We start from the raw sequence: 17473 nt of genomic DNA, 5'->3' as shown, positions 1-17473 counted from the left end.
AGGTTTAGGTTGGATATTAGGAAAAACTTTTTCATTCAGAGACTGGTGAAGCACTGGAATGGGTTACCTAGGGAGGTGGTGGAATCTCCTTCTTTAGAGGTTTTTAAGATCAGGTTTGACAAAGCCCTGGCTGGGATGATTTAGTTGGGGATTGTCCTGCTTTGAGCAGGGGGTTGGACTAGATGACCTCCTGAGGTCCCTTCCAACCCTGATATTCTATGATTCTATGAATAACTGCAAGAGAGCCCTCAGTGCAGATAGGTAATAACTCCATTAATGTAACTCTATGAAAGTAACAGCCCAAAGTTTCCAGAGCACCCCCAGGACCTCGGGGAACAGAACTGGGTGAAAATCACTTGACATGCATGGATCGGTGCCCACTGATGCACTCAATATCATACAAGTCAGAGCGGTCTTACCTGTAAGATTGTATGAAAACTCATCAGAGAAAAAAACAGTTTCTTAATATGGCAATTCAGTTCAAGGAAGCAGTTTACCACCAATATTGCTACCTCAAGGGCCTTGTCTACCAAAATAATTTGAACTTAATTAACTAAATTGACTTAGAAATCAATATAAATACAGTGATAAGAGAGTGTCCACACAAGGTGCTTGCACTGATCTAGCTGAATTAATTTCTAAACCAATTTAGTTAAATCAGTGGAACATGTGTGTAGACAAGACCTAAAGCCCCTTTTGCACCTGATAATATTGCTAGCAGCAAAGATATAAGAACTAGCATTTTCATCCTGTTGGATGCAGTCTAATTATACTATTGGCAAAATTTTCAAATGCAGGCACATAAAATGATGCGTTTGTGGGAACAGTTGTGTCCTTTGTGTGCACAAATGGGAGCTTACATATATTTGTTAATAAAAGCCCCTCAGCCATCACACTCTCCTCCCCACTGTAAACATTTTGTTTTGTATCACTTCACTTTAGCAGATACTTTAAGGCAAAAAGAAGTGTGAGGGTCCTCAGTAAAGGGAAAGAGGTCAAAGAAGGCAGTATGAGACAATATATTTTATTCAATGATGATTCAGAGTGACGTTGTCATGGGACAGAGAATGGAGAACGTATCGTGTATGCAAAATGAGAAGCCATCTTCTATTTCATGGTAAAAGGGTCTGTATTTTCCTGCTGTTGGTAAACTGACAACTCTGGAAGAGGAGTATGACAGTTTTTCATGCTGAGTTTTCTGTCCTGGACTTTCAGGTCTTTTTTTGGTTCTCACCAAAACTAAGGCTGTTTGTGGATTTCAAAAAAACACAGGTTTATCTATTAGGTTGATGCCCAAAGATATTTATTGTCTCAGTCTCCTAAAATAATAGATTTACTTACTGGTGAAAAAGAAGAAACTGTAGATAATAGCGCTAGCATTCCTGATTATGAGTAATCACATTGTTTGCTGTCTAGTCTCTCTCTAAGGTTTATATTCTATAATACAAATGACATTATTAGAGCAGAACTGCAGACTGACAGCCTCTCTTTATGAACTTTTAACTGCCTGAAGAACATTTTTATATTTAATTCCCAACCATCGTGTTCCACAGATTATTTTTCTAACAAGATTTTTCTTCTTTTAGTATTCGACGGTGCACTGGACTTGTACTATACTTGTCATTTTTCCTGATTACGTATTTTGTAATTTTCTTTAAAAGTGTTAGGTTTTTTTAAAAATGCAGTTGCAACTCAGATGTCCACATTTGAAAATTTGGTCCACAACATATCAAAGCACTTCCCTATTCTAAGGTTACTCTGCTTGTGTTTAGGATAAACACACTCCCCCATTTACTATGGGTTTTCCCCAGACATTTCTGACCTGGCAGAGAAAGCACACCCAATAAATACATTAGAAAACTGTCTTCACCGCTGCTTGGTGAGCTGTTCCACTTCTATCTGAAGACTGTTGATCTTGTCACCAAATTCCTGCTTGAAGAGCCGGTTGTCCCCCTCGGCGGACTGACGTTCTCTCTCTGCCTGTCGCAATCTGGATTTGAGCCACATGAACTTGTGATAAAAAACAAAAGCCATGGTGGGGAGGAAGACTGAATTTAAACAAAACAAAAATAAACCCAAAAAAGGAAAACAAATTGTATGGTAAAACAATGGGAAGGATGAAAATATTCTAAAGAAAGACAAATGTAGGTGAACCAGGCAGAAGAAACTCTGATTTTCAATGGTTTTTTATTCTATTACCACAGTTTACAGCTATTAGATGATAAACAAAACATTTTATCCATATTCAAAGCAAACCTCAAGTACACAGAATTTTAAGTCAAATTTTATTTTAATGTACGTTACATTTCAGCTTTACACATGTAACTGGAACTTGCAACATAGGTTATCTACTATATTTAGAATTAGTGCATTTTCCTGGTCTCTTCCACAACTTTCACATCAGATTAAGCACACGGGCATTTACACCACAGCAACCTATACTCTGGATCAAATTTTCGACATGTTGCCAGATATTTAAGTCTTCAATCCTACTATAGCATTGCTGTGATAGGAGAAAGTTTATTGTCCACAAGAAGAATTTCGCAAGGGGTTGTAACAATCCTAACTAGCCATTTGGATATCCTGATGAAAGCTTTTATTCTGCAGACAATTCAAATGAATTTAGAATAAAACGTCAGAAGGTTAATGTTGTGTTTTCAAACATGTGACTCAATAGCCAGCCTCCAATACTTAGTAGTTTTCCAGGGAGTCTTATAAAGTCTGCCATTGTGCAGCCATCAATTTTACAAGCTAAGGGGTGATACCCACTTGTGTACTGGAGGGCAAGATTGCGCCTCACAGATTTTTAAGTATGTCCAGTGCGAATAAATAGGTTTTCCAGATGCATGACAGTCATATAAGTCTCCTCCTACGTGTCAAGGAGTCCTATTCTACATGACAGAGTGGGAAATTTACATGAGACAGCATTTTTGCAAGCAATTCACAAGGACAAAAAACTATTAAACACAGGGGAAAAAACCCTTGATTTCTTGAAGCAAAGTATTTATAGAATTATTTACACCCTAAAGCCTGTATGGGACCAGCATGGTGACCTCTTGCGACCATAGGGAAGAGGACACTAACTTACAATATTTTAATCTACAATTTAAAAAAATTTGAAGTGAGATGTTACGCTTATGATTATTTTTCCTATTCAGAACCATTTCTAAGCTTTAGTTGGTCTTTCATTATTTTGCCAGAATTCTCAGCAAATTCCCTATTTGTATCAAGCAACAGAAACTTAGAAGCAAATGCAACAAGTGTAACAGTGAAAGGCAGCTATTTTGTTTTATTTGCTATAGGCTAGCTACTCTGAGACAAGGACTGGCCAGCAAAAAACCTACTACTTGATCCACTCCTTCCTCTCTCTCTCTCTCTCATTTTTTTTTAACCCCAAAGTATAAAGAGCAGAATATTTTTATAAACTGTGTAACTATTCCTTTTCTAGGAAGAGGAGAGACCAACAAAACAACTGTCTCTCCTCAGCTTCCTTCAGTTAGGAAGAACTGCAGTACATTTCTAGAGGGAATTATGGCAGAGGTAGAAGGCAATGAAAAGATAAGGAGGTTCTACTGTAACGTTACTCTAAGACATCTAGTTACTAATTTTGTCTTCATGAAGTTTAAAGGAATCTATGGTTGATTTACCTCCCCACCGCAAGTTACTAAGGCAAAATTGTTGCAATTAGTCTTGGTTAATGAGGACTGGATCTTCATGGTGACAAGATATTAAGATGTAACGCCCATTTGTCCTTGTTATGGGGTTAAACCCAAAGAATAAAAGCAAAAGGGTAATGGTTGGGAATACACACAACTACTTTCAGCTACTTCCAGGGACACATTTTCTTTGTCTACTTCATAACCGGGTAACAGAGAAAACTAATTTGGCTTCCCCTGAACTGGCCAATCGGATATTGGCACAGAACCACACATCTAATACCCATTCATGTTGAAGACTTGTGCTGTATACAGTACGTATCAAAGGTATGTACAGAGCCATAAATCTCTCATTCCTCAAGCTTTCCTTGTGTATTTATTGACCAACTCCTCTGTAGTTTAACAAAGTTTATATGGCAAATTAGGGAGCTTCTACCAAATGTTCTATCTCTGAAAAAAAGCCCAAAGGTTTTAAAAAAAATCAGCAAATTCCAAATCAACTTTAAATGACAATTAACATTTTAATAGTTGCTTTTAACTATTCTTAAGGTTTGCTCCCTCATAACTAAGTTTCAATGTCAGAGTTGTGAGGTGACCAGTTGCAAAAATGCCTAATGGTGCTTATGGATCAGTTTGTTTGCTGCACTATTTAAGGCTTTTGCCTGTTTCACCAAATCCTTTTCACTATATGAAAAAATGTCAGAATGATGATGTGGGGGGAAATGGAAAAAAAAATAAAATCAGTAAGAGAAAAGTTCAAATCAGTTAACTGAACAGATACTGTCATACATTCAATATAATATGTCTGTATAAAATTATGAAAGGGCAAATATTCCTCAAAAAGCCACTCAAAAGACTACAGAAACACATCAGAAGAATTTGATGAAAGTTACACACACTACAATAATCATCCTTTTACTGAATAAGGTAATAATTATAAAAACATCGTAACTATTCCCCTTACTTCTGTCTTTATTATTTCCAAGTAAAACAGCATTTATCTTTAGGAAATGCACCTCTCATGCTCGCTAGTATCATTTAGGATCATAACAAGGGGATGGATGCATAGGTGGAGACACTTTGGACTAAATAAGTACCAGTTCCATTTGAAGTCAAGTCACACTAGCTGAACCCTCTGTGAAAGCAACTATAAGAGGCCAGCTCCAAAGATGTTAAAGAAAAAGGAATGCAACCCCCTGAGATCCTCCTATGGGAGTGAGTGGTTTTACGTCTGACCTCGGAGTCCATCTCAATTGCGCAAGAGTTGGTAGTGGGTTGTCAGCACTGTCTCACTAGGATAGGTGTTTGAGAGTGTGTGCTCATGGCACTAATGGATATTGTTCCCATCCACCACTTCTGCTAGCTCCAAGTGCCAGAAATAGTCCTCTTCAGTCCCACCCTCCAAATTAGTTTCACTGTGCTTTCTTGCACTTCAGACCTCCCAGAAACAAACACGGGTCTCAGTTTTCATGGAGATGGACGTTCCAATTTTAATATAGGATAGTTTTAAAAACAGAACTAGAGTCTTATGTAACAATAAGCCTATTTCAGCGCTGACTGTTGTAATCCTTGTCCTTCATGCCCCCACTACTGTATTGCCATCCCTACCATCTTGTGTCTAATATAGACTGTATGCTTCTGTGAATCATCCATTTGTACAGTGTTAGTGGTGCGGTACAGACCTATTTAAATTAACAATAGGCAATTAATTACCCGGTGTTCCATCTTCACATACAACAGTGCTGACAAGGATTCCAATAATCAGCTTTTATACATGTATGCTCTGTTTGTGTGTATAAAACAAGCATCTACAATAATTTATATTTTAGCAGGATGTTCTCATTTATGGAGGATTTTCCTGAGCCTAGCTACCAGTCTATCACGGAATTACTGCTGTAGGGCCAAGTCCTACTCTCTCTACTCATCTGAATAGTTCTACTTATTTCCATGGGACTCTTGAGGTGAGTAAGATCAGTAGGATTTGACCTACTGCTGTAATGCCCAGTTCCACTCCCATGTTATTCAATGGGAATTTTGCCACTGACTTCAATGAAAGCAGGCCTAGGCCACTGAATGCAACTCAGATAACATTAACATTTCAAAAAAATATCTATAAAGGACTCTTAGAAATAAGCACTTGGTGTGTCTGGGATATTTGTTTAGCTCTGTGTAACAAATTTATATAAAAATATGCATTTTTAGCACCTGCAAAAGTATACCACACCCCACAGGGAGATATTTATATTTTGCAATAAACCAATTTAATTTTTACCTTTGTTCAAGCTGTTTAATAGTAGCAGCCATCTGATTTGTCTTCTCCTCCAAACGGCTGTTTAATTCACTCCTCTGTTTCACTCCCAGGTCTGAACTCTGGAAAGGAAAGTTACCTAATGTCTTCAGTAAGCAGTGGTAAATAGGAAATAAACTATTTTGGAAAATGAAATGGAATTGGTGATACTAAAACAGGTAAGAAGGAGTGATCCAAAGGGCAAAGATCAGAAGCAAAGATTAATAGTAGGGACAAGCATTTCCCCATGTCTTGGTAACTGAAGAAGTAAATAATTTTATTTTATATATAAAGTATCACATCTGAACAACATGGCACAGATTGATGTAGTATCAATACTACGCCATCAATTGTGTGGCACAAGAGTGCCAGTTGCCTGAACTGTCAACTGTCTGTCAGCGAAATCTATTTATGGTTTTGAAATTAAGTTGAATACTTATTTCTCTGGGCATTAGCTGTCTGGTTTTGTCTGAGTAGTCTGTTCTAGTGGATTTCAGTGACAAGTGAAACCGTTTACATTAAAATAATAGATTTTACTAAATAGATGCTATCATGGTTTTGTTTTTATAAATACGTGGGTTTTACAGTTATATGTTTACTTTTAGGTTCGATCATTAGAGCTTTTCTTTAGAACTGACTTCACTTATACTGCAAATGGTTCTCTAGAAGCAGAAGTTATAACGACTACGATTTTGAAACCCTGTCTCTGTCCATGGTGACTCGTACAAATGATTTCATTTTATCATTATATACCATAGCAAGTGATACCTTGTGCGTTACAGTAGAGAACACAAAAGGAAACCTCATATAGGCTGTGACTGAGGACAGCCCAAGTCTAAATTGGCAAATGAAATTAGGAAGTAAAACCAGAGGCTACGGATTCTGAAAATGGTGCTGTGTCATCCTTGCTTCTACAGATACTTAAAACTTGTGCTCCAGTCTAGCAGAAGAAGATGATACACAGTTGTACACAGTTATTTGCACTAATAAAAGTGAAATGCAGCAGAAAGGGAGTTTGCCCACACACCATCTCCCATAAGTATTGGAAAATATCCATATCCTTAGTTTCCAGCATGTTAAGACGGGAACAGAAGTGGAACTACTGAACGCTGACCAGCTATGCAAGCTGCTCCAAAAACAATATCAGATGATTGGAAGCATGCTGCTGAGACATCCTTACCCAACAACTCTCAAAACAGCTATGTATTAGGGGAAAATTACTGTCTTACTATTCAACAGGTAAGTGTTTAGATATCATGGGATGCTTTTTCCTCCTAAGTCCCTGCATCTGATGAGCATTTTTTATTTTAAAAAGGTATGAGCCAGCCTTGTAGTGCAGGCAAACCACAGATTACATGAAGGATCCAAGAACAGACTCTGACTTTCTACAGACTCTACTGCTTCTGGACCAAGTCAGTTCAGCTTTCCTCAGTTAGAAAGGTTAGCCTCAATGCAGGCTGAGCGTAGAAGGAATCAAATGGAATCCATAGCGAGATTAGGAGATGGGGAAGGATGGGGCAGGGAGGAAAAGAAAAGGTATATAAGTGATCCTCTTCTTCCCTCACAAATGACTTTCTGATAAGAAAAAAAGTAGTCTAGCTGGTTCCTACATGCCATATCTACAAAGGGACCATTTCATTTCATTGGCTTCCTTCCCTACCTGCAGCTTGAAGGAGAGTTCATGCTTTAGTGCCCTGAGATCATCTAGTTGCTGTCTGAGCGCCACAAGTGCATCCTGCTTCTCACAAACGTCCTTTTCCAGCATCTTCATGGCCAGCTCCATCTCTTGTCTCATTCCAATTTGCACCTCTAGTTCTTTTTCTACATCCTGAAACACACACGTTTTATAACAAGTCTGACTAGAACACGACTGAACTAATGTGTGATAATCCACCCTACCCTCCACCCCATCAACACATACTATTAATCATGTTGCACTACAAACATCCTATTGCCACTATAAATAGAATTTAGAAACTAAATAAAGGAAAACAGATGCCATAACAGCCAAGTATTATAGCTATGTATATGGCTTCACTGGCAACCAATCAGAAAACTCTATTTGGGCCAGATTTATATTTTTCATTAGTGAAATGTTTGTAGACCTCTTATTTCACAAGAATATCCTTTTCAACCATTTCCCCCACCCTTATCCCATGTGCTGTATGACAATAGTTGACAGGTATCCATGCTGTAGCTCAAGGACATCATTTAAATTTCTTAAATACAAAAACAGAAGCTCAATGCATGTTTTGTGTGATGTTAACCCAAATCTGGTAAGTATTCTGCTGTGAAACAGGAAAATTACTTCTGGTAGATTGTTTTAAAACAAAATGAAGTTATTAGGCAAAGTTATTAATGGTTATTAAGAAAGATATTTTGGAATACTATACCCTTACTTGCATCTTGGACCATACATAACACATACCCTTTGCAAAAGGTAATTGTTAGACAATGAATAACTATATAAAACATAATACCTTACCGAATTCTGAATTTAGACCAAGCTTACCAGCCGTAGCTGAGTCTCCTCCTTTAACTGCTTCCGTGCTTCACTCAGTGCAAGTCCATCTGCAGTTCTGTCTTGCTTAGTTACCTACAGTTAACAAAGAGAACAAATCAGATGGCAAACTATCAGAATCCTCATATTTGTTGATTTGCTTCTGCCATTTTCAAACATTGATAGTCTTCATTAAGTTAATACAGAAGTAACATCCTTGTGACATTACTATTTCCCTCCGCCAACAAGCGTTATTTAATGCAATCATGTATAATCAGTCTAGCCATCTGCAGGATGTATAAAATAGGATTTTAAGTATGAACAATTTATAAAATCTGATGAAATCTCTTTAAAGTTTCAAAAAGTAGAAATAGATTCTGTAGTGGATACCAACATCTTTTATCTGGTCAAGTAAAATCTTTGAAACAGTTCTATGGAGTTCCCCTTGATTGTAGAAAAAAAGATGGGCTTGAGTAATGACAGTGCCAATGGCACAAGTAAGTGAGAGTCCCACTATAAAAACAAAAGATTCATAACGGACCTTACGATTACTTTCCAAGAGGTAAGAACTTTCTTCTTTAACTCGTTCCATCTCTTCTTGCAGTGTTATAATCCTGTTGTTCGCAACTGCAAGCTGTAAACAAAACCAGAGACTTGTAACTTAGATGCTGATGTTTCACTTGGCTGGATGGACAGCTATTTACACTACTTGGATACCAACGTGCCCAGGCACTCAGCTAAGACAGTGATGGGTGCGATATGAGAATCGTAACAGAAGAAAGATCTTCACTGGCCCACTTGGGGCAGTGGTTCTTTGTCCTGCTCCATGTTGGAATTCCTGGGAGAAAGACATCCATGACCGATTACTTATTTTAATACAGAAGCAAACCAAAGTAACTTGGAAAAAAACTTTTCCACAGAGTGAATTACTTTGTAAATCAAAACTTATGTAACCTCCTCCACTCAACAAAAGCTCAATGACATTGCAAGATGTTGGTTGAGTGGTTTCATATGACATGACAAAACTGGATAAAAAAGATCTTGACAAGACCATAATTCTTTTGTACAATTCATGCAAAATGCATTCATTGATGTGACATGCAACACAAGTAATTAGCTATGTGCAGCAAATAGTTTTGGTGGGCAGAGTTGTTACAGTATCACTTATTACTTTAACCAGTATGGAGACTCCACTGAGTGACCAGAAAACAAACAAATACTTTGATAAGTACTGCAATTAATTTGGTAGGAGACATGAATATGTTTGATTAGCGCAGCATATGAATTTTGCAGGCTTTAAACAAAAGGCCATTTATTACAGTATAACTAAAAACAGAAGCATAATCAGGCTGCCTTTTAAAGTACTCAATTTTTAATTGCACAATATAACAAAACCTTTTTTCCTCCCCCACGAGTAGACAGTCAGATCCACTAGTGAAATTGGATGCCAGCGGAGAGACTGCATAACTTTTTACATTTGTAACAGGACCATCTGAATATGTATCTTTGGAACCATTCACTAACCAGACATATAAAGTTATCTGGAGTGAGCAAACATGAAAAATGTAAGGCCATTACGGTCCTTTTCCAGAGATATTTTCATCTGTATTATCATAGCACCTGGAGATCCTAATTAATATCAGACCCCCTTTGTGCTAAGACAGTCTACATCCCAAAGAGCACCTAATCTAAACAGACAAAAGAGACAAGAGTTCAAACTCGTTATTCCCCATTTTACATGGGAAACTGAGGCAAAGAGATGTCCAAAGTCATACAGGAGGCCTGCAATAGAACGGGGAAAATTAGAATGCATTTCTGGCTTTAAGGTGAACTACAAAGCAAAAATGAAAAAAAAAAAAAGTTATACCTAGAATTGTGTATTGACTGACCTAAGTGACCTGTCTGTCGGGGTTTTCTGCAGAGTGATATTTTTATTTATTTTCAGCAAATTTTGAGCAGATACAGGAAAAAGTCCTCTATACATTTCAACGTACACTGTGACAACACCAAGGAAGAGCTGATACAGAAGCAGATATTTACCAAATGAATACATTTTTAAACAAATATCCTCTGAAAATTTCTTCATAAATTCCCAGTTCACTGAAGATATTCATAGATTCACAGGTTCCAAGGCCAGAATGGACCATTGAGAGCACCTAGTCTGACCTCCTGTATAACACAGGCCATAGAACTTAACCCAAATAATTCCTGTTTGGACAAGAGAGAATCTTTCAGAAAAAGATCCAATCTTGATTTAAAAGTTGCTAGTGATGGAAAATCTACCACAATCTTTGATAAATTGATCCAGTGACTAAATTACCCTCACCTTTAAAAATGTACACAGTCTGAACGGGTCTAGTTTTGACTTTGTTAGGCAAAAGAGCCCATCGTCCACAATTTGTACTTCACCTAGGTACTGACAGACTGTGATCAAGTCACTCCTTAACCTTCTCTTCATTAAGCTAAATATGGTGATAAATTGAGGAACTCAAGTCTAAGTCATGTTTTCTAATCCTTTAATCATTCTTGTGGCTCCTTCTTTGAACTCTCACTCATTGAACAACATTCTTCGTTAACTGTGAACACCGGTACTGGACGTTTTATTCCAGCAGCAGTTGCACAAGTGCAAATACAGAGGAGTAAAATAGCATCTCTACTCCTACTTGAGATTCCCCTGTTTACACATGTAAGGATCATATTAACCCTTTTGGCCACAGTGTCACACTGGCACTCATGTTCATTTGATTATCCGCTATGACCCTCACGTTTTGTTCAGAGTCCTCTGTCCTGTAAACACGGTCTACGTTCTTTGGTCTCAGATATATACTTTTGTATTTGACCACATAAAAACATATTGTTTGCTTGTGCCCAGCTTACCAAGTGATTCAGATCACTCTGTATCAGTGACCTGTCCTCTTCATTATCTACTACTCCCCCAGTTTTTGGGTCATCTGCAAACCTTATCAGTGATCATTTTATGCTTTATCTTCCAGGTCATTTTAAAAAAAAGGAGGGGAGGCGTAAATAGTGAAAGGCCTACAATTGAACACACCTGCTTGATGATTCTCCATTTACAATTACATTTTGAGACTTATCAGTTAGTCAGCTTTTAATCCATTTAATGTGTACCATGATAATTTTGTATCATCCTGTTTCGTTTTTTAATCAAAATGTTGTGTGGTGGCAAGCCAAGATGTCTCATACAATGCATTCTGGGACACATTCTGATGCCTTCCAATAAGCAGAAAGTATCAATAAGATTTCAGAGAGAAGAAAAATTTTTTAAATAGTTAATTTTTAAAAAATGCTTTCTTTTCCGGAGGGTCCTTCATGCCTAGTTAGTGGCAACAAACAAAACAACCCTGTGCTTAACTCAGTTTTCATTTCAACTTTCCAGTTCACCTTTAACAGACATTAGACATTATAACTTAAATCAGGAATCAGGTATTGCTTCTGCCTTAACTCAGGATTTCAAAGGGCAATGAAGATGCACCCCTTTTCTGTTATACCTACCTCTTCAGTAAGTTTAGTGTTGGATTTTTCTAAAGCATCCACCTTTGTCTGCAGATTGTTTACAGTGGCACTGTCAAATTAAAGAGAAAAAGCTACTGGTTACTTGAAAAATAAATATAACAACCATTCTATGTCTCTTAGATCATATCATAAGAGAAAAGAACTTATTACCTTAAGTGTCTATTTAGTTCTTCTACATAATTTTTCTGGTCCAGAATAGCAGTTATCTGACCATCTCTGAAAAACAGACATAGTGAATAATCAGTGCTTCCTGATATACAGTTCTCTGCCAACAATTGTCTCATGGAACTATAGGAATGGCTAAAGCACAGGCCATAGCCAGCTCATCTTTAATCCTTCAGATACTGGTCAGTTCTGTGGTGTTTCCTGAGGCCTCTAGGAGGCAATTGTTCTTTACAGAAAGGAAGGTTTGTTACCATTAGGAGGAAAGGCCAGGACTGCCAGGGAGAGCTAGTTCTACCTCATCCAACCTTCCCTACCAAGAATGTCCCCTCCATCTTGACCTGTTTCGGTTGTCGCTGAAGTGGGAGGGATTCCTAGCATGCAGCCTAAAGTGGTTCCATGATGAATGGGGCTGTCTGAGGCAGAGGTAACACAAGCATGCTGTCACTTCAAAATGCTTATATGGGGCCAAAAGAAGAATATAGTGTGGGATCATTCAGCAGATGAAGGGGAGAGGAGAAAGAGAAAACATTTCTCTTTGCTCCCATCTCTCAACTTCAGATTCTGGTCAAGGATATTCATCTTTAAAGTTCTCAGAGTAGACAGGTCAGTGCAGACAACATTGCTATCAAAGAACTATCTGTACTTGAGAAGAAGGCTATTTGGATTGTGATGGAGTCTACAGGACTGAGTTTGAATTCCTCCATGTGACACATACATATATTGAAAGATGAGAGCAGTTGTAATTTGTGCCTTTATATAAATTAGTTACAGCCCTTGACTTCAGACAAGTTGTCAGTACAACCTTTAGCAGGACTAAGTTTGTATAATTTGTACAGCTGAATGCTCAATGGAAGACATTTTGATTAGCAAGAGAAAATACAAACAAACAAAAGTACCAGTATTGTTCTGCGTACTGCCTTCAAGCTTAACAAAACAAAGTCATCCCCCTACGATCCACTCAACAAAAGCTGAAAACAGACTGTTTCGTGCATTTCCAGCATGAAAATTTAAATAAAAACAAATTATTTTTCAAAAAGCGTAAACTACCTCATTCTGAAGAACCAAGGTAACGCCAAATGAATGGAAAATGATAGAACTTCTGATCAATGAAGAAGAGGAGTTAATGGATTTCAGAAGTACAGCAAGTCATATTTGTATGTATTATATAGTCCTGTATTTTTCCATCTCCTGTTCCTATACAGTGTTATACATCTACTTGCATATATGCAGTTACAAGAACTCAAACTAATCCAATAAGTACATTCTGGTTCATTTACGCAGTGGGGAATTTCTTATACATCCCACTATGATGCTAGAGATTGAAGACACTTTTATTGGTCATGTAATTGTTTGGAAAAAGAAAATCCCAAACCACGCAGCTCTTAAACTGAAAGAGCTCTAGAAAATGGCCCACCACAAGTTTGACTGCTGTGCCTTTTTGCTTTGTAAAATGTGCTTCGATTTAATTGCTGGTTAAGCCAATAAAAGCAACTCCTGGACCCTGAGATTCTGGATACTTTCCTGCTCTTTCCTTTGTCAGCTTTCTGAATTCCATCCCAGAACTACAATTAGAACAAAAATGGAATTCAGCATGACTGTAGTGTTTTAATTAAAACTACAGGATTATGGGGCAACTTGTAATACTTCTCAAAAACCAAATTAACCACTCCCCCCACAGGAAAAAAAAAGGGACAAGTTTCCCTTTGTACTTACCCTTCATTGCCCTTACTGCTGTTTGTGTCCTTCAAGTACATTGAAAAATCAATAACTCCAACCTACAAAGGAAGATTTTAGTATTTTACATATGACTGTATAACTCTTCCTAAATATTACTCTTTCTAGCTACACAATTTCAGTGTCATTGGTGTGTTTATAAGCTCAATAAACCCATTATACCAACAATCGACCCAGACCTGATCAAAAGGATGAGCTCCAGTAGAAGGTCAAGTTGCTACCCTTTGTAATGTAAGTGGAGTACTGGAAGGAGGCAAGGACAGCAGATCTTGATCAACACACTCATAGACTCACAGACTCTAGGACTGGAAGGGATCTCGAGAGGTCATCAAGTCCAGTCCCCTGCCCTCATGGCAGGACCAAATACTGTCTAGACCATCCCTAATAGACATTTATCTAACCTACTCTTAAATATCTCCAGAGATGGAGATTCCACAATTTCCCTAGGCAATCTATTCCAGTGTTTAACTACCCTGACAGTTAGGAACTTTTTCCTAATGTCCAATCTAAATCTCCCTTGCTGCAGTTTAAGCCCATTGCTTCTTGTTCTATCATTGGAGGCTAAGGTGTACAAGTTTTCTCCCTCCTCCTGATGACACCCTTTTAGATACCTGAAAACTGCTATCATGTCCCCTCTCAGTCTTCTCTTTTCCAAACTAAACAAACCCAATTCCTTCAGCCTTCCTTCATAGGTCATGTTCTCAAGACCTTTAATCATTCTTGTTGCTCTTCTCTGGACCCTCTCCAGTTTCTCCACATCTTTCTTGAAATGCGGTGCCCAGAACTGGACACAATACTCCAGTTGAGGCCTAACCAGTGCAGAGTAAAGCGGAAGAATGACTTCTCGTGTCTTGTTTACAACACACCTGTTAATGCAATCCAGAATCACATTTGCTTTTTTTGCAACAGTATCACACTGTTGACTCATATTAAGCTTGTGGTCCACTATGACCCCTAGATCTCTTTCTGCCATACTCCTTCCTAGACAGTCTCCTCCCATTCTGTCTGTGTGAAACTGATTGTTCCTTCCTAAGTGGAGCACTTTGCATTTATCTTTATTGAACTTCATCCTGTTTACCTCAGACCATTTCTCCAATTTGTCCAGATCATTTTGAATTTTGACCCTGTCCTCCAAAGCAGTTGCAATCCCTCCCAGTTTGGTATCGTCCGCAAACTTAATAAGCGTACTTTCTATGCCAACATCTAAATCGTTGATGAAGATATTGAACAGAGCCGGTCCCAAAACAGATCCCTGCGGAACCCCACTTGTTATACCTTTCCAGCAGGATTGGGAGCCATTAATAACTACTCTCTGAGTATGGTTATCCAGCCAGTTATGCACCCACCTTATAGTAGCCCCATCTAAATTGTACTTTCCTAGTTTATCTGTAAGAATATCATGCGAGACCGTATCAAATGCCTTACTAAAGTCTAGGTATATCACATCCACCGCTTCTCCCTTATCCACAAGGCTCGTTATCCTATCAAAGAATGCTATCAGATTAGTTTGACACGATTTGTTCTTTACAAATCCATGCTGGCTATTCCCTATCACCTTACCACCTTCAAAGTGTTTGCAGATGATTTCTTTAATTATCTGCTCCATTATCTTCCCTGGCACAGAAGTTAAACTAACTGGTCTGTAGTTTCCTGGGTTGTTTTTATTTCCCTTTTTATAGATGGGCACTATATTTGCCCCCTTCCAGTCTTCTGGAATCTCCCCCATCTCCCATGATTTCCTAAAGATAATAGTTAGAGGCTCAGATACCTCCTCTATTAACTCCTTGAGTATTCTAGGATGCATTTCATCAGGCCCTGGTGACTCCTATACACATCAGCTATGTAAGCCGAATCAGACATGCATGTTAACTTACTTCCCTTTTGTTAACATTTATAAACGATTTCCTGACATATGCTTTTAGAAAAACTAATACTTCTGACCCCGGTCAGAGCAGCATTCCCCCCTTCTTTTCAGTTCTCTTCTCCAGCTTCATTTCTTAGTTTTCACTTCCTCCTCCTTTGCCATGTAGTAAGTTTCACTCTTCTATTTATGGCCTGTATGCAGATCACAATGAGGAGCAGCAGCAAAGAGAAACAGAAGGGATGGTCTCTCAGGCTGGTCATTTAAAAAAAAACAAACGAACAAAGGGAACAGAGGCAGTGGCACTCTGCCAGTGTAGAGACAGATCATTGCTGCACAATAGGTAGCCACGGAAAGTGTTCTGTCAGCACTTCTAAGCACAAACGATGTTACATCTAAATATAGAAACCAAGAACAAAAGGTTCACCTCCAAAGGCAAATATTAAGTAGGAGGAACGAATAGCAAACAAAAAAGCAAAGAAGACACATACACTTTTTATCCTGCAAAACCCAGTGTTACCATTTGGAGCCAATACAATCCCAGAAGCAAATACTTACAGTATTCCCTTTGTTTAACTAATTGGTATAATCTAAAACTATACAATCAAAAACCAGCATAATTTTGGTGAGTGCAATTCATCCCAGAAACACTTATTACAGCTAGGTATTATTATGATTAATATCCAATACCTGTGAATCCAAGTCTTCTCCTTTCATGCAGAAGTTTGCATCAATGACATTCAACCCTACTAGGAGGCCAGCAATTATGTGACCTTCCTCTTCCATTATGAGAGCATTAGGCTCGTAAAATTCACTGCAAGATGCACCAAAAAAAAAAACAGTAAGTGTTACATGACTAAAATCTTCAAACTCCAACTTGTTTTTCAAAGAGGCACTTACAGATAGGTTGGCATGGGCTCTATTAGCCACTACACTCCTTCCCTGTGATCTTATAAGACAACAATAAAGCGTTAACACCCTCCCCGCGTACCTGGTTAGACAGCCGGCCGCTAGCGCACAATCTATACATCAGCTGTACATGGCTCTATCAACATACTGCTGGCTCTGACCTGAGAGAGATCTAGAAAGAAAGATCTCTCAACTTGCTACACCATGAATGTGAGACAAAGGCCCAACATAAGGGAGGCTTGATAGCTCTGTAGGTATGTCTTGCACACGGTAAATTACAGCAGACAGGTCTCGGGTTTCCAGCTTTGACTGATGTAATATAGCACTCATTTATTTTTCCAATTAAAAGCAAAAGAGTCATGAATGCTAAACTAATATTAAAACTTTTAAAAAGTTGCATATCCTAATTTTTCTCTGTTATAAACCTCCCCTCTGACAACAGACCACCCTACATTTCCCTAGTGGTAATTTCAAGCTTCTCCACCCCCACTCAAGATAACTGAAGGAATAAAAAAATGAATATTCATAAAGCCAAAAATACTAAAACTTATAAGAAAAATAGGCATGCAATTATGCAATACTACTTAGCATTTTTCATCCATAGATCTCAAAGCACTTTACAGAGTATCATTATTGCTGTGATGGGGTGACCTAATAACTCCACAGCCTGCACCTGGAGGAAGAGCCAGGGAGCAGGGATCGATTGTAAATAGGCTCAGCTGGGAAGGAAGAGGCTGGGCCTACAAAGCCAGGAAGCTGGCAACACACGGGGCTGGGCTGCTGGGAAAGGGCAGTCACTCCCTGGGAAGAGGGAGGAGTGTTTGGAG

General features: G+C 38.4%; 1 protein-coding gene across 5 annotated transcripts in view; it reads right to left on the bottom strand.

Annotated features, from left to right (window-relative positions):
* Nucleotides 1-17473, bottom strand: part of RUFY3 (RUN and FYVE domain containing 3) — an 80296-nt gene that overhangs the window by 16456 nt on the left and 46367 nt on the right. For 3 of the 5 annotated variants that reach the window (XM_030565175.1, XM_030565172.1, XM_030565174.1), the window contains 9 exons: nucleotides 16428-16551; nucleotides 13856-13917; nucleotides 12128-12193; nucleotides 11957-12026; nucleotides 8985-9077; nucleotides 8456-8539; nucleotides 7604-7771; nucleotides 5929-6026; nucleotides 1871-1990 (listed from right to left, as the gene is read on the bottom strand). In XM_030565175.1, the coding sequence (XP_030421035.1) occupies nucleotides 1871-1990; nucleotides 5929-6026; nucleotides 7604-7771; nucleotides 8456-8539; nucleotides 8985-9077; nucleotides 11957-12026; nucleotides 12128-12193; nucleotides 13856-13917; nucleotides 16428-16551 (885 nt within the window). Of the gene's footprint in view, nucleotides 1-1870; nucleotides 1991-2170; nucleotides 4341-5928; nucleotides 6027-7603; nucleotides 7772-8455; nucleotides 8540-8984; nucleotides 9078-11956; nucleotides 12027-12127; nucleotides 12194-13855; nucleotides 13918-16427; nucleotides 16552-17473 lie in introns of those variants that run through there. The other 2 variants (XM_030565176.1, XM_030565177.1) reach the window with 1 other exon arrangement.

The sequence above is a fragment of the Gopherus evgoodei genome, chromosome 5 (assembly GCF_007399415.2).
Source record: "Gopherus evgoodei ecotype Sinaloan lineage chromosome 5, rGopEvg1_v1.p, whole genome shotgun sequence".
NCBI classification, from domain to species: domain Eukaryota; kingdom Metazoa; phylum Chordata; order Testudines; family Testudinidae; genus Gopherus; species Gopherus evgoodei.
The sequence above is the reverse complement of the archived record's forward strand: the minus strand, read 5'-3'. Positions and strand labels throughout refer to the sequence as shown.